The sequence below is a fragment of the Rhinopithecus roxellana genome, chromosome 6 (assembly GCF_007565055.1).
Source record: "Rhinopithecus roxellana isolate Shanxi Qingling chromosome 6, ASM756505v1, whole genome shotgun sequence".
NCBI classification, from domain to species: Eukaryota; Metazoa; Chordata; class Mammalia; order Primates; family Cercopithecidae; genus Rhinopithecus; species Rhinopithecus roxellana.
The window spans coordinates 21,395,000-21,421,298 of NC_044554.1; the positions used below are offsets into that span (position 1 = coordinate 21,395,000).

The 26,299-nt window shown below is 33.8% G+C and overlaps 1 protein-coding gene across 4 annotated transcripts in view; it reads right to left on the reverse strand.

The window, feature by feature from the left end:
- The window catches only part of CACNA2D1 (calcium voltage-gated channel auxiliary subunit alpha2delta 1), a 517,017-nt gene that overhangs the window by 24,517 nt on the left and 466,201 nt on the right, over positions 1–26,299 (reverse strand). For all 4 annotated transcript variants that reach the window (XR_004058100.1, XM_010387918.2, XM_030933213.1 and 1 more), the window contains 7 exons: positions 24,134–24,205; positions 20,761–20,822; positions 14,240–14,316; positions 12,149–12,209; positions 3,986–4,083; positions 1,236–1,323; positions 121–183 (listed from right to left, as the gene is read on the reverse strand). Coding sequence is in view for 3 of the 4 variants with exons in the window: in XM_010387918.2 (XP_010386220.1) it covers positions 121–183; positions 1,236–1,323; positions 3,986–4,083; positions 12,149–12,209; positions 14,240–14,316; positions 20,761–20,822; positions 24,134–24,205 (521 nt within the window). In the remaining variant the exon portion in view is untranslated. The remainder of the gene's footprint in view (positions 1–120; positions 184–1,235; positions 1,324–3,985; positions 4,084–12,148; positions 12,210–14,239; positions 14,317–20,760; positions 20,823–24,133; positions 24,206–26,299) is intronic.

Sequence of the window (26,299 nt, forward strand, 5' to 3'; positions counted from 1 at the left end):
CCAATGTAATCTAACGGCAATCAGTTTATTTGAAGAATGGCTTCCTTATGCTGTAATGTACAAATCCTTGGTGCAGTCTTTTGTAATGTACTTGTTTTTACAGATGTTATTTGAACTTACTCTTTGGGATAAACTCTGGTAATCCCACCATCAGTCACAACAAATCGTGCTTTCACTCCCTTGCTGGAACAGAAGACAAAAGAAGGAAATGTTCTATTGAACATATTCTAAGATACAAAGTTAGGTGTTGGTGATACAACACCTAAAGTTTCTAAAGTAAAGGAAGTAAATATATCAATAGATGCACAACAATGTTTTAATAATTTAAATTATGTATGAAATTTGTTACTTGAAGGATGTTTAAGGAAGACATCTCATAGGAAAATAATGACAGGTGCATTTTGAACATAGAATATGAATTGACAGCAATGACACAGAAAGCAGGAAGGTATCACTTGTAGAGAGGAAAGAATGTATAAGGGAAAGCTACCAGAGATAGCTGTTGTTTGGTATAGAAAAAAAAAAAAAACATAAGACAAAAGGAGAGAAACAGTAAGAGGTAAAGTTTCAAGTACAAGTTTCTCAATGGTCAGCTAATGAATGATTTTGAATTCCATGTCAGAGAGCATCACCTGTATCTTGAACTTAGAACTGCATTTTAGGAGTTAGATTCTGGTAAATACAAATTGTATGGAGAATTGACTAGGAGCTGCGTGTGGAGGAATGGAGAACGTTAAAGGCAGAAAAATCAGTTGCTGTGATTTCTTAGAAATGGGATCTTAGGGCCTTGATTATGAGGTAGAGAAGAAAACATTGCTAGGAGAAATATTTAGCATTTAGTGACTGAAAATGGGGTGGAGAAGAGATTATAAATAAGAATCATATTCAGATTTTCTTGACTGGATGTATGGTAGTGCTATTAGAAATCCAAATAAACACTGACTAGAAATCCTACTTCAGCACAAACAGAAACACACAATCATGCCCATTTAATTTGGTTTATTCACCCTGAAGTGTATGTGCATGAAAAGCTGAGTAATGGCAGACATTAGTACTGAAAAACACCCACAAGTGAAAATGCAAGTTGTCAACAACTGTACAGTGATTTTCTTGAGAAATAATTATTAAACATTACTAATGAACTGTAAATTTTTGAGACTCATACCCAACTTCCACAGGAGAAACGAAACTGAAATGCAGAATATATACTTTTATTAATAAGAACAAATACTTACATATTTTTCTGCTTACTCCAGTAATTTTGGACAAGTTCATTTGTAAAGCCTGCATCAAGCAAGACTCTATTAATCAAATCCGTGTTACCTTACACAGAAAAAGGAGATCATCAGTTACACTCACAGTTCTAAAATTATGACCATAATGAAAAATATATTTTCTATTTTCAAAGGCAATTTAGAGTAGATATTTCTATGAATTTTAAAATATATTCCATATTCATTTTCTTTGTAATTTTTATATTGTTCATCTTGCCTCACATTTTCCAGGAAATGAATGGATTTAGTAGCAGAAAAATCAATTCTAAATGAGACAAATTATTTTGTAAACTTTATCAAAATATGAAATAAGCATGTTCAGAAACAGGAAATAGTCTTTCTTTTGTGTTTTTGTTTATTTCTGTATGGTAGCATGGTGATTCCCAACCACCATAATTTTGTGACAATTTAATGTATACACACACATAAAATTTTATATATGTATATAAAATGTATATATAGAGAGAGAGACAGAACTACCTCTGAAATTATCAAATAAAAACATTCAACAAAAAGTTACTGCCTACTTTCACTTTCATGGTTATAAGAAAAGCTATTTTCATTCTTTTCTATCATAAATATCAAAACATAGGATAATCTTGGAGTAAGAAAGACTATAAAAAGTTCAATGCCACCCACTAAGGAGCAAGGAATGGAATGAGGATCACAGAGCAGTACAATCCCAAGAATGATTTTGAAATCTGCTGGTATTGGTCACAGAACCAATACCAAAGTAGATAATAGGTTGTCATTTCTTGAGCAGCTGAAGTGCATATTAGCCCAAGCTTAAAGATAATTGAGGAAACAGATGATGAGGATCAAAGGTCAATTATTACATATTCTTAAACAAAAACCTCTGCCTTCTTCCCATTCTCCTTGTTCCTCTCAACCCACTAAGCTCTGAAATAACCTAACAGGTACCCTCTGATATTTCACATTTATGATAAAATTTGACTCTTTTCAGATAAAGAATATATGTTCTTAACATCCTATTACTATACAAGGTGGTGGTGAGATAGGCTGGAAACATTTTTGTTGCTTTTAATTATTTTAAGGTAATATATCTTACACCCAGGATTAAAGGATCAATTTAATCCCTATTTTGGAATAAATTTTAATTCATTCTAGACACTCTTTTTTTTACTATATTATTTTAGAAACTGAATCATTTAAAAAACAGGTCATTTGGAAAGTCAATGTTCTAATTGCCTCCAATCCCTTTAGGTAAAACTAAATAAATAGATATAGATATAAAAATTGGATTAAAATAAGTGATTCCAATTATTTTGGAATAAAAATGAGTGATTCCAATTTTCATGGCGTTCTGAAAAGTTGTATGTTAAGAAAAACATTTCTGATAAACTCTTTTTGCAAGGAATATGAGAGTGTTTTATAACTTTGGTATCCAGTTACAGGAATAATCAACAATCTTATTACAGTTCTCTCGGAAATGCCTAGTACTCATTAATAGGAAATAAACAATGACATAAAATAACATTTCGAAGGCACTAGCTCAGTCTCAGTGAGCTTGTACTGAGTAGAAAGGTTTGGAATCATCATGTTAAGACATGATCAATGTAGACTTCAGCTCCCATGACAGGTTTTCAGAGTGGCTCACTGAAGCCACTAACTAATTTGTGCTAAAGTGAAGGAGCTAGAAAGTTATTTCTTGTCATATGCAATAAATTGAAGTTAAGGGCAGCTTTAAGAAGGGCTTTGCCTTTTTGATAACTGATAAAGTGCTTTGTTTGACCTTTCCTGATAGAAAGATAAATAACTGAAAAACAAACAAAACAAAACAAAAAAAAAAAAAAAAAAGGGAGGAGGAGAAGGAAAAGGAGGGAGGGGGAGAGAAGAACAAAGAGACTCCTCTTTGAGAGAGAACCAAAAAAGTCAAATATGTGTACTTATTCTTTTTCCAAATTTTATTTATGAAGATAAATTTTGCCATGAATTTGGTTTTCCTCTTATTTCCCATTTGTACAGTATCTGTTCTGGTAGTGCTTTTATAATAAATATTTTTAGGAGAAAAAAAGATTTAGATTTTCTAATGATTTAAAAGTCAAGTATCCATAATTTTCTATTAAGCTTAGAGTACGAATGATGCAAATTTACCTGAAAGACAAATATAATGGTTAAAAACTAATTTTCTGTTGTCTATTTTAACTTGATTTACCTCATAAATGAAAAATTACAGAAGCATAATTTTTTAAGACATAAAGTTAACTTGTGATGAAAATAGAATGTCAGGAAGGAAGAAAACCATTAAGTGATATATCTTTATTTATACTTTGATTTTTATTCTACCCATATTAAAACTCATTATATTATTTGAAGGATATAAATACATTTATAAAAATGTATGTTTTTCTCTATATACCAGGCAAAATGCTATAAAAAATCTTCAAAAGATCATTCAAAATTAAATTTCCTAAATTTGAGAGGAGCTAACATAAGCGTGCCATATTTACGTTTAACCATTTGAAAGAATCTATTACCTTGTTTTGAAAATTTGATGTAACTAAATAATGAAATAACATTTCTTTAGTTTGCAAAATTAAGGATCAAATTGTTACATTTTACTATTAGAAAGTTATAAAGTAAATAAACAACCAGCACAACATAAAGTAATATGACTATCATATCCTATGATATACTATAAACCAATAGAACCACACTCAAGCAATCATTTTGAATTAATGCATACTTACATGATGGGTTGTTTGGAGTTTTTCTATCAATAAACTCATTGAAATTTAAAAGAAATTCAGTGTTATTATCCGATATTTTCAGGTCATTGCAGTAATCTCTGAAAAAAAAAAAACCATTTTGAGATATTAGGTATTAAAATCGAAACTTTACAGGGTAATTAAACGTAGTGAAAACTCTATTTTTTTTTTTTATATTAGCTATAAGACTTTGCAAACCATTGAGCTTCTTGTAACTTCCATTTCCTCACTTCTATAATGGACCAATACTTTGCCAGTAAGTGGTGATTATAGGCAATGTGAATTAAACATTTGGCCTTTGGACAATAGGTGCTCAATAAATATTAGGTTTTGGTGTAGCTACTATACTATTATCATTGTATATCACAGATTTAGGAGTCTCATATAGCAATTAAAACAGAAATCTTGGGGCATGGGAGCAAGGGGTGGGAGAGCATTAGGACAAAAACCTAATGCATGCGGGGCTTAAAACCTAGATGACAAGTTGATAGGTGCAGCAAACCACTATGGCACATGTATACCAATGTAACAAACCTGCAAGTTCTGCACATGTATCCCAGAACTTAAAGTAAAATTTTAAAAAACTGCCTGGAGTTTCATACATACACAAACGCAATTGAGTGGATATAAAGCTAGTGAAATTTGAATAATATTAGTGGATTGTATTTATGTCAGTTTCCTGGTTGTGATACTGTGTTAAACTTATACAAGATGTTGCCATTGCAGGAAACTGAGTAAAGGGTATATAAATTCTGTCTGTATTATTTCTTGCAACTGCATGTGAATCTATGATTGTCTCAAAATAAAAAAAATAAAAAATAAATAAAATAAAAAATAAAATAACCCAGAAAATAAAAAAACAGAAATCTTAAAGTTCATTACATATTAACATATTTTAATAAAATATTACCATTATTTAAAAAAAATTTTAAAAAGTGGCAGTGTTTTACATATTTGCAAATTATCTTTAATTCCTGATAAGACAAGTATGTCTCTGCAATCAATTGCAAGATTTTGTTTTGGTACATAAACAAAATTTGTCCTCACAGAGACGAGAGGCTTGTTTTTTGCCGGATATTGTGGCTGTTTTTTTTTTTTTTTTGGATAACATACTCAAACTTGTTTATTTGTAATTTATTGATGGGTAGTTGTAACATAGAATCTGAAACAACATTAATAGTTTTTTTTTTTGTCTTCTGTTACATTAAAATTCCATATTCTGTCTTACACTTTAATCTTTTAAGCATCTGTGATTTTGTAGAATCATAAACTGGTTATTTACAAAATGAGTTGTGTACAACTTCCAAATAATGACACATTATACAATATTGACAAATTACACTCATTATTAAGTATTGGGAAGGTATCATGTACATAGTAGCGTATAAACTTTCCCAAAATTCTAATTTTTGTTTGAAAGCTCAGTTTCTGTCACTGGCAGCAAATACTCTTAGTTGTTTTCTTCGACGTAAAAGGCTCATCTGATTTATTTTTGAGAAAATATCTGCTGAGCATCCAAGTCTGAATAACCATAGTTCTGTAATTTGTTCTTTCAAGTAATGTTACATTAAAAAAATGCAGAAAGCACCTTGTTCCCTTCCTCACATAATCATACAAATTCTGTACTTTTTGAGACTTCCAAGTTACTCTGGGATACAGTAGCACTTCTAGTTTTATCACATATAATATTAAAAGACATGCACTCAAGGGGAAAACTTCAATAAAATTTATAATTCTGAAATAGGGTAGCATGATGACTCTAGCTTTGTTCTTTTTGCTTAGGTTGTCTTGGCTACATGGGCTCTTTTTTGGTTCCATATGAAATTTAGTTTTTCTAATTCTGTGAAGAAAGTCAATGGTAGTTTGATGGGGATGGCACTGAATCTATAAATTACTTTGGGCAGTAAGGCAATTTTCATGATATTGATTACTCCTATCCATGAGCATGGAATGTTTTTTTCATTTTTTTGTGTCTTCTCTTATTTCTTTGAGCAGTGTTTTGTAGTTCTCCCTGAAGAGGTCCTTCACACACATCCCTTGTAAGTTGTATTCCTAGGTATTTTATTCTCTTTGTAGCAATTGGGAATGGGAGTTCACTCATGATTTGGCTCTCTGTTTATCTATTATTGGTGTATAGGAATGCTTATGGCCGGGCGCCGTGGCTCGTGCCTGTAATCCCAGCACCTTGGGAGACCAAGGCAGGCAGATCACGAGGTCAGGAATTCGAGGCCAGTCTGTCCAAGATAGTGAAACCTCATCTCCACTAAAAATACAAGAAATTAGCCAGGCATGGTGGTGGGCACCTATAATCTCAGCTACTTGGAAGGCTGAGGCACATGAATTGCTTGAACCCAGAAGGTGGAGGTTGCAGTGAGCCAAGATCGCGCTATTGCACTCCAGCCTGAGAAACAAAAGCGAGAGTCTGTTTCAAAAAAAAAAGGAATGCTTGTGATTTTTTTTGATTTTGTATCCTGAGACTTTGCTGAAGTTGCTTATCAGCTTAAGGCGATTCTGGGAAGAGATAATAGGGTTTTCTAAATATACAATCATGTCATCTGCAAACACAGACAATTTGACTTCCTCTCTTCCTATTTGAATACCTTTATTTCTTTCTCTTGCCTGACTGCCCTGGCCAGAACTTCCAATACTATGTTGAATAGAAGTGGTGAGAGAGTGCGTCCTTGTCTTGTGCCTTTTTCAAAGGGAATGCTTCCAGCTTTTGCCCATTCCATATGATATTGGCTGTGGGTTTGTCATAAATAGCTCTTATTATTTTGAGATATGTTCCATCAATACCTAGTTTATTATGAGTTTTTAGCATGAAGGGGTGTTGAATTTCATTGAAGGCCTTTTCTGCATTGAATGAGGTAATCATGTTGTTTTTGTCATTGGTTCTGTTTATCTGATGGATTACAAGGCTACAGTAACCAAAACAGCATGATACTGGTAAAAAACATATAAACCACTAGAACAGAACAGAGGTCTCAGAAATAACGCCACACATCTATAACCATCTGATCTTTGACAAACCTGACAAAAACAAGCAATGGGGAAAAGATTCCCTATTTAATAAATGGTGCTGGGAAAACTGGCTAGTCACATGCAGAAAACAGAAGCTGGACCCCCTTCCCTACACTTCATACAAAAATTAACTCAAGATGGATTAAAGACTTAAATATAAGACCTAAAACCATAAAAACCCTAGAAGAAAATCCAGGCAATACCATTCAGGACACAGGCATGGGCAAAGACTTCATGACTAAAACACTCAAAGCAATGGCAACAAAAGCCAAAATTGACAAATGGGATCTAATTAAACTAAAGAGCTTCTGCACACCAAAAGAAACTATCATCAGAGTGAACAGGCAACCTACAGAATGGGAGAAAAATTGTGCAATCTATCCATCTGACAAAAGGCTAATATCCAGAATCTACAAAGAACTTAAATTTCCAAGAAAAAAACAAACAACCCCATCAAAAAGTGGGCGAAGTATATGAACAGACATTTCTCAAAATAAGACATTTATGCAGCCAACAAACATATGAGAAAAGCTCATCATCACTGGTCATTAGAGAAATGCAAATCAAAACCACAATGAGATACCATCTCACGCCAGTTAGAATGGTGATCATTGAAAAGTCAGGAAACCACAGATGCTGGAGAGGAAGTGGTGGAATAGGAACACTTTTACATTGTTGGTGGGAGTGTAAATTGGTTCAACCATTGTAGAAGACAGTGTGGCGATTCCTCAGGGATCTAGAACCAGAAATACCATTTGGCCCAGCAGTCCCACTAGTGGCTATATACCCAAAGGATTATAAATCATTCTACTATGAAGACATGTGCACACATATGTTTATTGCAGCACGGTTCAGAATAGCAAAGACTTGGAACCAACCCAAATGCCGATCAATGATATAGACTGGATAAAGAAAATATGGCACAGATACACCATGCAATACTATGCAGTCATAATAAGGATGAGTTCACGTCCTTTGCGGGGACATGGATGAAGCTGGAAGCCATCATTCTCAGCAAACTAACACAAGAGGGAGTCGAACAATGAGAACACATGGACACAGGAGGGGAACATCACACACTGGGGCCTGTTGGAGGACAAGGGGAGGGACAGCATTAGGACAAATTTCTAATGCATGTGGGGCTTAAAATCTAGATGACTTGTTGATAGGTACAGAAACCACTACAGTACATGTATACCTACGTAACAAATCTGCACATTGTGCACATGTATCCCAGAACTTAAAGTAAAATTTTTTAAAAAGTGTATATGCATACATATACACACACTGCTCACAACAGCACATATACATAATATATAATTTATATATTTATATAAATTTATTATATATTTATATATTATATATGTATAATCAAGCACATAAAGGGCTTAACATACATTAACTGAAGTAGACATTCATTGGCTTGTCCCACATGCCAAATACTCTTCCTTCTCAAGTATTTTCTCCTCCCCTAAACACATCAGTAAATTCCAGTCTTCTAGTCAGCTGTATTGATATCATTCAGCTATAAAAAAGTACTGATATGTGCTACGACATGGATGAACCTTGAAAACATCATGCTACATGAGATAAGGCAGATGCAAATGGTCACATATTATATTGTTCCATTTATACGATGTGTCTAGAACAAGCATATAGCCGTAAGAGACAGAAAATAGATTAGTGGTTGCATGGGTCTGGGGAGGGTTGGAGGAAGGATGGGTAGGTAACAGTTAAGGTTAGAGAATTAATTTATCTTTATAATGATGAAAATGTTCTAAAATTAACTCTACTGATAGTTGTAAATATATGTAAATATATTTTAAAACTTTGAATTTAAAAAAAAAATGTGAAATGTGACACTGACTACAGAAATTGTTCCTACACTAATACCTGCTGGATTAAACAAAATCCATTGCCTATGAATTAGGAATTAGAATTGAAGACTTTCTTTATGTATCTAGATTCTACCCTAGTTTTCACCTTGTCTTATAGTGAAGCTGAGAAAACCAATGTGCATAATCTGCTACTTAATAACTGGGAGAGACAAGGGAAGAAACTGTAGAGAACAATACAGACCTGAGATGGAGAGTCTTGCCAACCTAGCAGGCCTAATTCAATCCCTTCTTAAATTTTTTGTTATGTTCATATTCTGCGGGACCTGGTTTTTTTCCTAGCTAATGTTCTCCTTAATACTGAGAAAATTCTTTCTAGTTAAAGTGGGTTAAAGCTGCTCTCAGTAATTCAAAGTAACTTGAAATTAATTAAGTGACTTGCGTCCAAAAATTACTAATAAGATTGCAGGTATTATTAGTGATATAATTTTTAAGAATATTCTTTATATTTTTACAGATTCTCCAGTCACCAGGTATTTATACAGCACCTACTGTGTGCCAGCAATGGATTCAATATGGGGTACTGAATGTTAAGTCAAATAGACAGTCATGGTCTGTTGAGGAAAGTAAATAAAATGTGGCCAGTGCCCCCCAAGAGAAATAGAGAATTTTATGAAGCAGGAAGGATGCGTACACCAGTGAAGAAAGGAAAGAAACCCCACATCAAAGAACTTTTAAGTTTGGATTTTCGGAGGGAGTGGGATGCATGTATATGTGTGTGTAGCCCAAAAGGGAAGAAAGAAGGTAAAACCAAAACCAAGCAAAAAAAAAAAAAAAAAAAAAAAAAAAAAAAAAAAAAAAAAAAGAAAGAAGAAACAAAGAAAAAAACAGTGCATTTAGGAACTGAAAGAGGTTAGTATGGCTGAAATTTAGAGTAGGGGCAGGGAAACTTTCCCTGACAGGGCCATGGAGCAAGTGATTTAGGCTTTTGTGGCCCATAAAGTCTATGCCACAACTACTCAACCCTGTGTTTGTAGAGAAAGCAGCCAAAGACATTCCAGAAACAAATAAGCATCACTGTGCTCCAATAAAACTTTATGTTTAAAATTGATAGCTGATCTACAGGATGGAGATGGTCCCCAGCTTAGAGTGTGAGGGACCACACTGGTACACCAGGGCTTGGCGGAAGAGCATTTGAAAGCTATAATATAAAGCACAGATAATCATAAAGATAATATAGAACCACTGGCCTGTATTTAGAAGATGAGAAAAATGATTTTCTTTTCACATTTTAGAAACTCTCTCTTGTTACAGAACAGAGACAGCATTAAGAAATATGGGGTAAATATGAAAGTAGGGAGATCAAGTAAGTAAGAGGCAAATGTAGTAGTTTAGATGAAAGAAGGCAGAAGCCTGGATTAGGGCAGAGGCAGCTGAGATTAACAGATATACTTGATACTCATAAGACAGAATGGGCAAGACGTGGTGATTGATTAGAAGTGAGACACAAGAGAAAGGAAGCAGGGAAGGACAACTAGCAGGTTTCAAGATTGCTCGTTTGGGAGGATGACATTTTCTCCTCTGAGGCAACACAGGTAGAACTTTCCAAAGGAAACAATTATTTATAAGATGCTAAATCTGAAGCACATTGAAGAGATATTCTTGTCTGGTCTCCAGGAGATATGAATGTCTCATGTTGAAATATATAAAGTCTGAAAATAGATACAATATAGGATTCAATAACTTAATGAAACATTAATGAAACACATATGTCTTTGTCTCTAGATGTTTATGGCCATCATATAGCTTTGGGAGTTATGAACCTAATCTGTAGGCAGGGAACAGATGGGTGGCTTGTGGTCTGAATGCAGTCTCAGATAAAAAGAGAGCCTGGGCTAGCACCCTTTGCAGCCCTCTCATATGACTGATCAGCAGAAGAAATGAAACTCATGAAAGAGACAGTGAATATGCATCCAGAGAGGCAGTAAGAAAATCAGAATAGTGTGTCATCAAGCAAGAGAAAGCATGGAGTGTCAAAGGACAGCGTGATCACCAGTGTCACACCCTAAAGGACATTCAAGCAAGGTAAGTTTCTCAAGGATAGGGGCACTCACAAAGCCAAGAATATGCTTTGTTAACACAGATTTCTCAAAAAACTCGTATTCCCTATGTTAAAGCAGAAACAGAATCCAGAAATATCCTTTTGCAGGAATTAAAAGGTAACTCAGAACAATTTATATGCACCTTTGGGGTTTTTGGAGTAATTTAAGAAAAGTGAAAAATTAATAATCCAAGCTTCTATGTAAATTGTTCCCAGATTAATGGGAATTATATTTGAATATTATATGTGTCTGTCATGGAGTAGGAGTCAAAAACTGAGGAAAGAAAGTAAAATAAAGAACATCCTTCGATTATTGAATAGTTTCAAATAATTACAGAAAATCGAGATGGGGAAAAAGATGTATATGTGTGATAAAGAAGGGGAATTATATGGGAGAGAAGTAAACTTGGGTAGGAAGAAATGAGGTGCATCTAAAAAACTATGTAAAGCAATGCCACTGTAAACAATTTCTCCCAGACAGTTGAATTACACCATTAAAAAAACCATTATTATGTTCATTCTATCCGTATGTGTAAAGATACACATAAATATTGGTATATATATGTGTATTTGTATATGTATATTTGTGTGTGTGTGTGTATATTTTCACAGGTGCAAATACACAATTTTCTATTATTGTTGGATGCACTGGTTGTTCTACAAGAGCAAAGCCTATAACCATCTTATTCCCATTGTATCCCAGAGTCTACATTGCTTAGTAATTGCTGTTTTTTTTTTTTTTTTTTTTTTTTTTTTTTTTTTTTTTTTTTTGAGATGGAGTCTCGTTCTGTTGCCAGGCAAGAGTGCAGTGGCATGATCTCGGCTCAGTGCAACCTCCGCCTCCCGGGTTCAAGTCATTCTCCTGCCTCAGCCTCCCAAGTAGCTGGGACTACAGGCACGTGCCACCACGCCCAGCTAATTTTTGTATTTTCAGTGGAGATAGGGCTTCACCATGTTGGACAGATGGTCTTGATCTTTTGACCTTGTGAACCACCAGCCTCGGCCTCCCGTATTTGAATGAGTAAAGAAATGAATAAATAAGATTTTGTTTCAGTTTTAAAGTAATTATTTCCTTTGATTCCATAATGTGGTATGGAATTAATCCAGAGCAGTCTTGACTCAATTCTGAACTATTGCTGAAGGCCTAGCTACTGATACAAGATGTATCAAAAATACAACAAAACCAACCTTGGTGCTATGAATGTATAGCCAGATTCTTCAAAATTATCTGGCTTCAGGGTTTCCGAATCTGCAAAGACAATGTTACAGGATTAGATAGGTAATTCAGAGTATATATCCAGAGATTCTATAATAATAATAAGGCATGAGAAAGATTATCTAATAAGAAAAATTGAAAATAGAGTACTTACATCCTAAAATTGAAACATATCAATGAATATAAATGTCCTCAATGCTTCCCAATATAATAACATTATAATAGGATTAATTTCATAACATGGATCCCACAGTTATTTTAAAGAAAATGCTATGTCTATAATTTTCTGATCTAACCCTACTATAACCAAATATCTTTTAAAAAAGTGATTGATATGAATGTTATGCCAGAGGTATTTTAAAGACCAATTATTTATATAAACAGTTTACCAATATTATGATACAGAAAACAATGTTAAAAAAACTCATTAATGCCTTTAGTGATTTAATAACATTCCGCATATTAGGTATGAATTAGTAAGTGGAAGGCTACAAAACAAAACTCCTTAAGTCCAAGAAAAAAACTTGAGTGTGAACCAGGTTGCATATGAAAATACAGCATATTCTTTCTACCATTTTTTTGCTGCTAAGTTTTGAGTGATCATGAAGGAAAATTTAGTAAATGAGAAGCACAGAGGATGATATCCAATAGGAAGGAAAATATCAGTGGAAATGTCAAGTGTACTAAACAGAAAGAAATTGAGCAACAAGAAAATACTTGCCCTTCATTTTGCCCTTTTTTGCTGTGAAAATCCATCAGAAAGAGAAAGCAGGGAAACAAAAAAAAAAAGAGGGTAAAGCAAAGGGGGTCACAAACAATATTTTATTCAATGACTTTCTTGAATAAAAATATTGTGCATAGATCAAAGGTTCATTTATGTACAGCTGTAGTCGGGGGGAAAAAAGACATATTTTGAAGACTGGATAGTATGTCCTGTCGATTATTACTAGATTACCCTCTCTGTACTGTGGTTATTTCAAGGGTCTGTTTTGCAAAGTGATTAACGCAGGTGTAATACCAATGACGTCAGGCTATAAACATAGTATAAACATAAGCATTTACCAATAAAAAACTCACTAGTTATCGCCTTATTTATCAATTGAAGAACTAGCTCATGCAGAATTGCTGATTGTGAAAAGACCATCATATCTATCTATCAAGTGAAAATGGAAATATAAATGTACTATGTATAATACACTATGAACACCAGGCCTGCTGAGGGCAAAAAAGAACTGACAGAGAAATGAAAGAAACTGTAGCTTACTTTAAGATCAGATGCAAAACATATATGTATATTTTTGGTATTGTTTTGTTTTTTACTTCATCCTCACAGAAAAATTTAAGGTTGTTAGCACTAATCGGCAATGTGCAAAGGATATGATGGTCATTTTACTTTACAAAATCTAGTCACCCCAAACAAAATAAACAATAACTTGAAGTATGCACTAGTATTAATTACTCTACATTCCAAATGAGGCTTAAAAAAATTAATCCATTTGCATTACTGAGACATTAATTTGGATTACGAAAAGAAAGTTAATTGCCAAACCAAAGCCAAAGACCAGTGCAATTTAATTTATTCAAAGTAGAAGAAGTAGAAGATGTGAAGCACAATATTATTCTGGCCAAATGCAAAATAAATAAATAAATAAATAACCAGAAAGAAATCAAAGGAAAGAAAAGGAAAAGCTTTACTAGCACAGTGCCATGAGAGTAGAGACTATGTTGATAAGTAGCATGTGAAACATTTTGCTCCAGCTAGCAGACCCTTAAAACGACAGCAACAGGACACAGCACTGCAATGATTCTATGAGCACATAGCAAGGCAGGGAAGGGCGGTGGGGACTGCCAGTGAGACTGGAGTACCTGCTCATATTCTATCCATGTAGAATATTTCTTGTTCCTTGCATGTTTGGAATGGGTTAGAATCATTGCTGTAGATTTGGTAATAACACCTACTAAAATATTTAATAAGCCTTGGGTATTCCAAAATCTAGACGTATTTAAACATCTGGTACTAGGAGATAACAAATGGACCCTGAAGTCACTTTCACAGTACTTACATCTGGCCTGAGTTATTGTCTCTTCTAGTTTGGCTTTTATATAGTAAAAACTGTAGGTTGGTAATACCAAGGCCAAACTGCAATAGAAACAAGAGAAGCATAAACACAAACAAACAAAAATGAAACATAACTTAAAAAAAAAGACACATCAAGTTCATGGGAAAATCGAAAAATCTTCCTCATGGGAAGGAAAAGACATATTATTTTCACAAGAAAATGCATTCAGCAAATACAGTACTTAATTTTGGTCTTGCCATCCAGAGTCATCTAGCTGTCTACATTGTAGGAAATCAGAAGAGACAAGTGGAAAATAAGCTCCTGAATGAACCCATAAATGAGGCAAGGAAGGAATGTCATGTCCCCCTACTATATTTCCAGAAAATTAAAGTATTTTGAATTTTAACAAAAAATTGAAGAACATTAGGGGTATATTTAAACAAAGTAAATATATAATACCATTTAGATACACTTCCTTAATGTATTATATATCATGTTAAAGTGCTTTCTATAAAATGGACATACTATTAAAATAAAATACAAACGGAAGAGTTACTATTATCATTACCTTGTTTTTTTCTTTCTTTTTTTTTTTTTTTTTGGAGACAAGGTCTCACTCTATCCCCCAGGCTGGTGTGCAGTGGTTTCAATCATGGCTCATCGCAGCCTCAATCCCCTGGGCTCGATCGATCCTCCCACCTCAGCCCCCGAAGTAGCTGGGACCATAGTCACATGCCACCACGCCTAGCTAATGTTTGTATTTTAGTAGAGACAGGATTTACACTATGTTGCCCAGGCAATCTGCCTGCCTAAGACTCGCAAAGTGCTGGGGTTACAGGCATGAGCCACCACACCTGGCCATTATCATTACTATTGAACAATGCATAAAGTCATCCAAAATATATTCTTCTGAGGGATTAAATACCCACTATTTTAAAACTCTAATCCTTGGGCAAGTTCTCTAGTGTCTACTCATAGGCAAATTCAGATTCCTTTACTGCACTAATAGAAATTGTCTGCTCAGCTCATTAGTTCATACCCAATAGTAAAACTAAGTCATAGTATTTATTTCAAGTTTATTTACTGTGGCTATTCCACATTTTTTGGAAGTTTGTTATTAGGTGCAACAGGAACTGTATCTTGAGTTTGGTAGTTAACAAGAGTCATGGCACTACTCTAGTCTTACGGTGGATGTCCAAAGCAGAGGAGAGTTCCAGTGAAAATCTTAGGCCAAATTCAGAATGTTTTAGACACAAAGAATGTCAGACAAGCCGGCCATCAAAACTTGCCTTAATGACTGCCCAAAATAAAAAGCTGTTAGGCAGGTATCTTACTTATTTTGAAATTGCCAATTAATAATAAAATAATAAAACACATATCAGAATTGTTAAAAGATTTCAGAATTTTATGCACTTTCTAGTAACACAGCTGCATATGTGTAATTCTCCTACTCTCACGCTAATACTCAAATGTAGGACATAACTATTCCATATCCACATGTGCTATGGAGCCACGTGATCTTTGCTATGCTTTGAATATAGAAGGAAACTTGTGAACAGTGGGTTTACAATACCTTTAAAATGCCCAATCTAACTACTTTCCAAAAGCAATACTTGTTTAATGTGACCCACTTGGTCACCTTCGGCATCCACTTTTAATAGCTAGCCCAAATTTTAGTAATGTGCAGGAAAAGGTGTGCGTATCTAGGCTTTTGAGTATTTCTAGGCATGTGTAGATCCTTTAATTAATTAATTTTTAATAATTTCAACTTTTAGATTTAGGGATGTGTAGATCTTTTGAATCACTTAAGCCTCACGTAGCCCCAGTTTTGGGAATGGCTATCCCAATGTCATTATGTATTTTTATAGACAATATAGAATAGGGAAAACCATGATATTTCAAAATTTCATTCTTATGACTATAAATATTAAAATTTCACTCTATGGAAAGGAAAAAACACCAAGGGTTTATTTGCTAAAATTTAACGATATAATAAAGATAGCAAAATGAATGGATGCTTGTTACCTCCAATTCCCAAACCTTTCCCTGTCATTAAGTAATTCACAGACGTTCCTTATGGGAAAAGGTCAGGGAAATAAAATGTTATGTAGATTTAATGAAAATTTCTATATTCACTTTATAGGTAACTTCCTTTAAGTGCAGGCAGAGATTAAAATTAAAATAAGTAGTGCAATCACTCTGACAGCAAGATGACCTTTCCTCATTCACTTGCCATTTACAAAATGTACAGCAGAATTACTGAGCACTGAAGATTGTCTCCTACAAATTCTTCTCAAGGGAAATTAGGACATTTTTATTGCCCCATCAGCATTTATTGCTAAGAGAAACTTCTAATTAAAACCGATAACGTTATATCATACAACTGCTAAAGTGTCACTCTATAAGCTTGGGTTACATCTAATATACCATAAATATAGTCTGGAAACCCATGAGGAAGAAAATAGAAGTCTTAAAATTGGCATATCTACTATGTGTTTTGTTGGCCTGTAAGTCTTTGGTTGTTATTAATAGCTATAATCAGTTCTATAGAAAAACATAGCTATACTTAATTATGTCCATCTCAAGCCGAGTTAATTTTTCAACATATAGCCAGATAAGATCTTTATCAACATTTCTAGTCAATGGTGCTGTCATATACAATGTCTGCTGTCTCTGTCCCTACAAAACCGATAGACCAAGACTGCTTTATTTCCTTCTAGAGATTAAAGTTTAACAAAGCAAGTGGCCACCAGATGAATGGTATAGCCCAGGCACTGTTTTGTGACTGACAGAAACATGGTTAACTGAGTTAAGTGGACTATAACACACTTATCAACTCATTTATCTCCATAAAAGTAAATTATTCTCTAAAAAAGAGAAAGCATCCTATTAAAATAATTGATTACATTTCAAAATACGGTACTTGGTTCAAGACTTAAGGAGAGAGAAATCACCAGATGAAAATTTTGTATCTCATTTATGTAATCAAAACGTATCATGTTTTTTCCTTCAACTTAGATGTAATATTTTGTTCTAAATCTCTGTGAATTTGTACAGTGATTCAGAAAAGTATTTCCAATGGAAATAGATTTAATCTGGCCCAAAGTTGAGACTTTGAAAGTGAATGTGTGAGGAAAACATGCAAAGGTGGGAAAGTTGGGGCCTTGTCAGAGAACAGTGATATGTATAGTTATGGAAGTGGCAGAAATGACAGGACAGATACATTGGGCTAGAAATGTATGAAGGGACTATCAGACTTGGAAGTTCAAATTAAACTTCGATGAAAATGGAAGGAGTTGAAAGTTTTGTCAACAAGGAGTGATATGAACTTGAGAAAAGAACTTTAACCTGCCCACACTGTGTATTATCATTCGGTGTATGAGGAAAAGAGGTTGAGTGTAGAGGCCATTCATGAGACACATAAAACACCCCAAACGTGTCCTTATAACTGTGGGAGAGCCAGCTATCACACTGTAAGGGTCAAAAGAATCCAGTTTTTCTCAGAATTAGTTCGTCTAAGCAACAAGGGCACAGAACACATTCTCATACAATTCCCTTATACTCTGTTTTATCATAAAATCATCTCTCAAGAGACAGACCTTCAAGACTTCCTCTCTTTTTGCACCTTTTGACAAATTAATCTAAAAACTGAAAGGTGGCAATAGTCAAGGAAGGGGGAGGAAAAAGAGTAACTTGTGTATACACATGAAGATTATGCATGTATAAATACATGCCTAGAAATTAGAGATAGGAATCAGTTGATGGAAAAAAGTAAAATAATTAAAACAGCCATTCTGGTGTTTTGCAATATGCTCTCTTCTTCTCCGTCTATTCTACATGTAATCCTAGGAATATTAAAAGAGACAGGTTCCTATGATAATAACATAGGCTCCCATAAAAGGTTATGCATATGTTCTGGGGAGTTGGTTTGATTTTTATTAGGAGAGAAATAGTTGAGTCCATCACAGCCTACATATTAATTATATATTAATATGTAGTTAAAGAGACTTCCGTACTTAAATATTGCAATGGAAGTTCAGTACACCATTATATAAATTTGAAAGGATGAGACAGATTGAAAATTTCTTCAATTGGAAAATTCTTCCATTTCTCCAAATTGAAATTCTTCAATTCTGTAAATATTTGTAGAGTGCCAACTATGTGCCACTGTCATACAAGCTGATGATTCAGAAGTAAATAAAGCAGGGAACAATCCCTGCCCTCTTGGAACTTACTAGTGAGAGAACAGATGATAATCAGTCGAAATAAGTTTATATATGCTTCATGTGTGTGTGTGTGATGTTAAATGTCAATAAGGGTTATGGAGAATATGAAGTGCAAGAGGGAGATAGAGTGTGGAGAAGCATTATACATTTTAAATAAGATTGTTGAAGAAGGCCTTTCTGAAGAGATGAGGGAATGAGCATGTGACTGTTTGAGAAAAGTAATTCCAGGCAGAAGTAATTTCATATACAAAAGTTCTGAGGCAGATGGGTGCCAGTGTTTATGTTGTTTTGCAAAAAGGACAGTGTGGCTTAACCAGGTACTGTTCAGTGGAGAATCTGGAAGATAAATTCACAGAGCTGATGGTGAGTGAGGTCAAATGGTTTAAGCCACTGATGGCCTTGCCAGACTTCGGGTGTCAGACTGAATGAGATAGCAGATTTACTGGTGGGAGTTGAGTAGAGAAATGAAACAGTCTACTCAAGGGTTAAGAACCTTCTTGTGATTGTGTTGAGAATAGAAATAAAGATAGAAGATGGAGATACAGATGCAAGTAGTTATTATTCTAATAGTGGGAGTTCTTTCTGACTACTTCTATTTTACTCTGTGAAATGGAAAGCAAATTCATCACCTGAGCGAAAATGATGAGAATGTACTACAGGTTTGGAGAGTGAAGTGATCAAGCGTCATGTACGAGCATCCTAAAATTACAGGATTATGGAGACTGTCAGCCATCAGTAAGGCCCACTTCAGGTTAGAGGTCATGAATTTTAGGTGATATATCAGCTAGTGAGTATTTTACTTCAGCCACTTTTAGCTGTATGGGTACAGTGTGGTGTGGCTAATAATTTGAATGTAACCAGGACTAGTATTTGGTAAATTGCTGTTTGCCAAACTCAACTATGATGAAAGGAGTTGGTGGTGTGCACAAGCCAGTGAAAGACCCAAGGAATTTCTGCTAAATAAAGAAGGGCACAAGGACACGAAGAGGGCAAGGCAGTAAAAAGGAAGAAGGGATTGATGGATTTCATGTCTTGAGTCAAGGATTACTGCTAGTAGCAGGAGAGGATGGAAAGTTAAAATGTGGTAAGCTGAGAGTTGGATGAAAAATTCTCATGTAAAGACTATGAAGGCATTGCAGACTTGACACTGTAAAAGCTGCAGAATATGATTTTGGAGTCAGTGGCTAAGGTAGGGGGGTAGGCGGATGACAAGATCATTAGAGGAGAGGAGGGCAAAAGTAAGAGAGCCCAGGTAGTAGAAACATCATCTATGTCAATGCTACTTAAAGTGTTTCCATAGACCTAGCCAATTTACAAACTATTACCAGCCCATGATAGCAAAATACAGAAACTGGGAGGAAGTATTCTGAAAATTTTATAGCAATGTAACAGACTAATTTTATATCTGTGAAATCTAATAGTAAAAATTTTGAGCTTATGTTTTTTTCTTTTACAGTTTATTTTATTACATAATTTTTATTTTTCTTTACAGCAGTGTATGTATGGCATCGTTTGAAAACCAGTGAAATATGTGAATGTAGGAGAGTGACAATGAGCCAGGGGCTGAAATCTTTATAGGAATGAGAGGGACATGATTGTTAAGAAGGAGGAATAGCAAGTGGTGTGGTTTGGTGGCATGAGATTCAAAGATGGAAATTTTAGAAAGGAAAAAAAAAATGAGTAATGAGGACACACTCATATTACCCTCAGTATTCTGAAGACTTTAGAGGAATTAGTGAGCTCAGAGGAGAGTTACACAGCAAGAAAGTGAAGGAAGTGTTGAGCAAGTGTTGAAGAATGGAGAATTACCAATAGATTACTAGGTTTTAGGCTGTCCAACTTTCCAAAGCCCAGCCAATAAGAGGAATCAGAATATTATAGAACTGATACTCATGGAGGTAAATTATATCAACTAAACATTTCATATCAGATACTACAATGATGAGATAAGCTTTATATTTGAGGTTAGTTTTCAACTCAAATGTGTGTAATGTAAACTAAACAACTAAAAGAGGAAGTCAGTAGAAGGGAACCCTACATATTATTATGGGTATTTGTCAACATTTCTCATGTACAAATACAAAATATATAGATTTATATCACATACATTTTCATTTGTAAATTTTATATTACTAGATTTTTTCCATCTTTTCCATTTTAAAAATTAGTCTATAAATTTACTATGTTTTCATGTTGGGAACTCTTCTATTGAAAATCACATGAAAATTCACTTATGAAAATGCAGACTTAATATTAATCCATTGGAATACACAATACACATAGAATACAGTTAATTACCTGTAATCTGTGCCATTGACAGGTGTCCATGTATATGTCCTGTTTCCTTTGTCAATATATCTCTAGAAAGAAGTTTGACGTGGTTATTTTCATGGTTATTATCACATTTTGTATGAATATATACGAAAAGTAAAGCAGTAGAATTTACTTATAAATTTTGCAGTCATTTAATACTCATCTTTACAAAGGTATGAGCTATTTTATTCTATGTTTATTTATTCTGTGTGTGTCTAGCAAAATTTTTGACAGAAATAAATATAAGTGCAAAATCGTAACAGTTTATGCCAAATTATCTTCAAAACATTGAAAACAGTATTTCCTGAAAAACAAATGTTAATAATGAAATAGGACTATGAAGTATTTAGACAAGGCTCAGATATGTCCATACTAAAGTATGTTTAAGATTAACAGGCAACATCAGGACATTAACGCAGTGTGTCTAGATCCAAATGTGTGATTAGCATATGACTGTTTTTATGAAGCCACTATTATAGCATTATTATGGTATCATAAGAGGCTATTCAGTATCACTGAAGGTTAGGAAAACACCTAAATCCACCAGGGAAAGAAAATACAGAGCTAAAGAAGTTCATGCATGGCTATATCTTTTATACATGCACTCTTCCATAAGGTATAGCGATGACACATGCGTAATTTTTAATTTGCTTAGTTATTTTTGAGTTTCATCATTCTCACCAAAACAGTAACATGTACCGAAGTATTTATTGGTATAAGGCACCATGCTAAGCACCTTAAAGTCATTCTGTCACTTGATCCAACCCCTGGAGTATATACTTTTATATCCCACAATTTATTGATAAAGAAATAAGGGTTAAAGAGCAGGTAACGTACTTAAGTTGGCAAAATGTATAATGTCAAATTCATGTTTATAACAACTACACAATGTATGTGTGTGTATGTGTCTGTGTGTGAGCATGTGTGGGTGTATGTGCAGCAGATGGGGGGAGGGGGAACAGGGTTGGTGAAGAGGGCTTAGTATTCTTAAAAGAATTAGAAGAAACAATGCTTATATATTTGTTACTACTCATATACGCATAAACAAACAGGGCAAGCAAGTGTTGGTCTGGAAGTTATAAATAAAATATGGTATCAGAAAATAGTATCAGAGCAGAGAAGTAAAAATACAAGCTTTTTCAATATCAGTAGCAGAAATTATAATCTGGTTCAGTCTTCAATTTGTAATGAAATAATCATTACAAATCATTGAAACAGACAATTTTAAACATTATTACTATCTATTTTGTTAGTCAAAAAATCTATTTTCCAACTGTTTTCAAAGTTTGGAAACGTTCTCAGATTAGCTTCTTAAGGAAGTCGTTATTCAGTAAGTTTATCCTTACTAAATTCTGCCATCTTGCAGTAAATTTTCTGCATGAAATAGAACAAATGCATTCTAGTTTTAGCCCAAGCATATAGTTATAAAGGACTGTTGATGGAATATGTGTAATAAATACAAACTATTTTCAGATTCCAACAAAACAGATTCACTTGGGCATAAATTAAATTGAAAAGCTCTAATTCTATTTTAAACTTATTTCAGTGGTAACACTAAAATCCATAAAAATACAGTATCATAAGGGTTAGCATATATGTATTAAACATTTGATTATTCATATAATTTCTCATGTATTCCATACACTTACAATTTTCATAGAGTAGTAACACTCATGAAAGACATGACCATGAAAAAAATGTTTACAAATTAATTTCAGACAGGTTTTGGTGAAAAATATTCAACAAATCAGGTGTAAAGAGAGGTTCTGTGGGAAACATTTCCTAGGTGAGGAATTTCAAATTACTTCCAACTCATGCCAAACATTGTGAAATGTGCTAACACTGGAGATTCCTAGCTCATCAATACGGAAAATGGTACAAGAAAGGTTATATAATTCCTACAACAACCACAAAAATCAACTTCAAAGTTAATAGCTAACCTAAGCCTGTGGAATTCAGCTACTTTGGCTAAACCGCGTAATACTATAATGTGAAGGTTACTATCACATCCTAAATATCTCTGCAAAATCCCTTACATAGACCATTTAGAAAGAGCTTTTGAAAGATACCACCTAAAAATTAGAGTAATATGTATGCACAGAGTTGTAACTGTTTTGATTGTCTATAAAATAGTGAATAGTGACACAAATTATAGTCACTCATAGAGTAAATAATAACTTTTCTTGAAATACCAACATACATAGAAATCTGGAGTACAAGGAAGGCAACATAGTAATTGAAGATTAGCAGTTATGTCTATTTACAATAGTGTGTTCATGAGAGACATTTTAAAATTCTAAGATAGGAAAATATAGACTTTAGCTGAATATTTGTCAAAAAAAGTAATTTGCAGTAAATTGAAGGGGGAAAATATCAATGGAAGTTAATAGAAAATTACTTTGTAAGCTGAGAAAAGAATGTGCAAAAGTCTAAGTAAATAGATTTGAAGTTTCAACAAAGACTGAAATGTAAATATACCTCCCTTTGTGTTCTGTAATAGGGACTCATAATGATATTAAAATGAGAAAGGCCATGTGCTAATGAAGGATCATAGTCAGATCCTAGCTCACCTTCCACCTAGGGAAGGATCTGATGAGGAATTTCAGAGAAATGTCATCCATCTAAAAAGGATGAGATTGTGAGGAAAAGGATATAGGTTATACATAAAAGCTTAAATTACATTTCCAGGTTCAAAAGCTTCTGAGACCTATATTTTTCAAATACTCAAATGTAAAAATGTCTGTATGTACTCCACATCTGACTGATAATAGGCATACTCCAATATGATAATAGACATAAATCAATTATTTGTGGGGGTAGTTGTGTTATCACAGGATTTAATTTCAGATGTAAGTGCTGGGAAATTTTAAAGTGTGTAACTAGTAAATGAAGATAAATCAAGCCAGAAACAAGTAAACAAAAAGCTAAAAATACAAAATAATTAATATATGGAACTCAATAATTAGAACATCTACCTAGACAAATCATATAAAACACATAGCTATTAAATATTAACTTCAATTTTGCAACATTGGCATGGTGTAAAACAACATGGCAAAATTGCGCATTCTATTTCTCATAAAATATATGTAAAGTATAATTTCAAGAATATACTGTTAATGTATAAGAAAACATCAAGAAACCTAAAGCAATAGTGTTTTATAAAAAGAAAAAAAGAGTTAAAAATATATCTTTGTGAAAATATCCCTCCAGCTAAGAAGTGTTTTAAAAAAAGAAAAATTGTTTCCTAGAGATATCCGTTTTATAATAGTGGATTAATAGAAAAAAGGACAAATTACCAATATCAAATTTTCTTGATATAATTTTTATTTAAGAATAAGCTAGAATCAATTCTTACCTCATCTTGAGATTTAACCAGAGTTCTGAATGTTTTTTCTCCACTTTCCCCATCAATCATCTTATTTCGAATCTAAGAGTGAATGAAACAACTACTTTATTCTAGAAACAAAGCTGACCTGCCAAAGTATGACTATTAACATGGTAGTTTTTTAAGTTCTTTTCTTTATGTAGAACAAATAAAATAAAAATAGGGAGTTAGTTTTACCAGTATCTGCAGTTGTTCTCTGGGAATTTTTTTAAGTTACCATATTATACTCATTTTATACTATTTTAAAATTTAAATAAAACATCCTTCATGAAATATTTTCAATCTGTTGGTAGTTTTTGAAACATAATTAATAAAATGAATGGTCAATTACATTACGGCTGGCCACATTGGAGTGGAAAGTAGTCACTGAGACATAGAAATGTATATGTACAAAATTACATATAACACAACACGGAATGCTTTGAATTTCTGCCTTACACAATGAGTTTCATGTGAGAAAATATTTTTTAAGAGGACTCTTTATACTTTTTTGTTAGTAATTCTTATATCTGGAGTAAAAAAAATCTAAATAAAGGATAGAGAAAACTGTAAACACCTATTTGGATTTCAGATAACAGATTTGAGTCTCCTTCAGTAGAATACTCCAAATCGTTAAAAATGCAAGGTTGGCCAGGTGCGGTGGCTCACTCCTGTAATCCCAGAACTTTGGGAGGCTGAGTCAGGCAAATTGCTTGAGGTTGAGAGTTCGAGACCAGCCTGGCCAGCATGATGAAACCCCATTTCTACTAAAAATACAAAAATTGGTCAGGCATGGTGGCAGGCGCCTATAATCCCAGCTACTCAGGAAGCTGAGGCAGGAGAATGGCGTGAACCCCGGAGGTGGATGTTGCAGTGAGCCGAGATTGCACCATTGCACTCCAGCCTAGGTGACAGAGCAAGACTCCATCTCAAAAAAAAAAAAAAAAAAAAAAAGGTGCAAGGTCACATTATCTACTAAATATTCCAGTCTACTGGCAATTCTCAGAAGTTTCCTCAACTTATTTTTTATAACTCAACCAGTGATTTACATTTGGCTTCAGGCAACTACAAATAATAAGTAAACAAACTTGGTGTGATTAAAGGAATAATCTGAAGAATATATGAATGTGTGATGTATCTAATTTCAAATATTTGGGTCTGAAAGGAAGGAGTAGATAACAGCTTCTAATGTAAGTTGAGTGTGCACTTATGAAGAGCTCAAAAATAATAAAGACTTTACCATGAACCAGGTCTTTTGCTAAGTCCTTTCTATATATTATTTCATTCGATCACTATTACTAATTGATTTAGAAGAAACTGAGGCTTGGAGAATATAAATAAGATCATTTTGGTCACTCAGTGGAGTGACAGCCCAGACACCAAGCTTATCCCTATTACTTTATCCTACTTTATTATGTCCAGTACTTTACAACAAACATTATTAATCACCTAAACACCCTAACACAAGGCCACAGTCTAGGGTAATTAAAATAGATTAAATTCTATTGTTCTACAATTAAAATGCACTGTAACAAGCTATAAAAGAAATATGATGGCCTTTGCAAAGGAGTTAATCCATCTGGAAAAATCCTAAAAATCTGTAATCTGGAATGCAAGAGCCAAGTTCTGCTACTTATTAGCTGAAGAACTGTAGAGAAACTATTTAACCTCTCTGTACCTCAAATGTATCATCAGTACAACAGATATTATAGTGTGAAATAATAATAGCAACACCAATTTCCAAGCTTCTTGAGAATCCATGACTAACATATGTCATATACCTAATGTTATTTATTATTTATTTTATTTTTCTTATTAATATTCTCATTATTATGGAAGACTCTCTCAGAGGAGGAAATATGCAATTTTGCTTTTGAAATAAAATAGATTGCCAAGTAAAATGTATTAAGGCAAACATGGCAGCTTCTCTCATGCTACTCCTTATGTGCTTGAGTGGCTGGATTCCTTCCAAGTCTTTTTTCAATACTATAACAACATCCTCCATCTCTATGAGTTTTACTGACGTTTACAAGATAAATTTGTATTAGAAAAGTAAAAATATGTCTACCTTTAGAAAGAGAAAGAACACTAAGGTCAAACCCAACTTAAACATTTATTCCTTTTCCTATGATCTTCCGGATAGGGAAAACCCGGGAT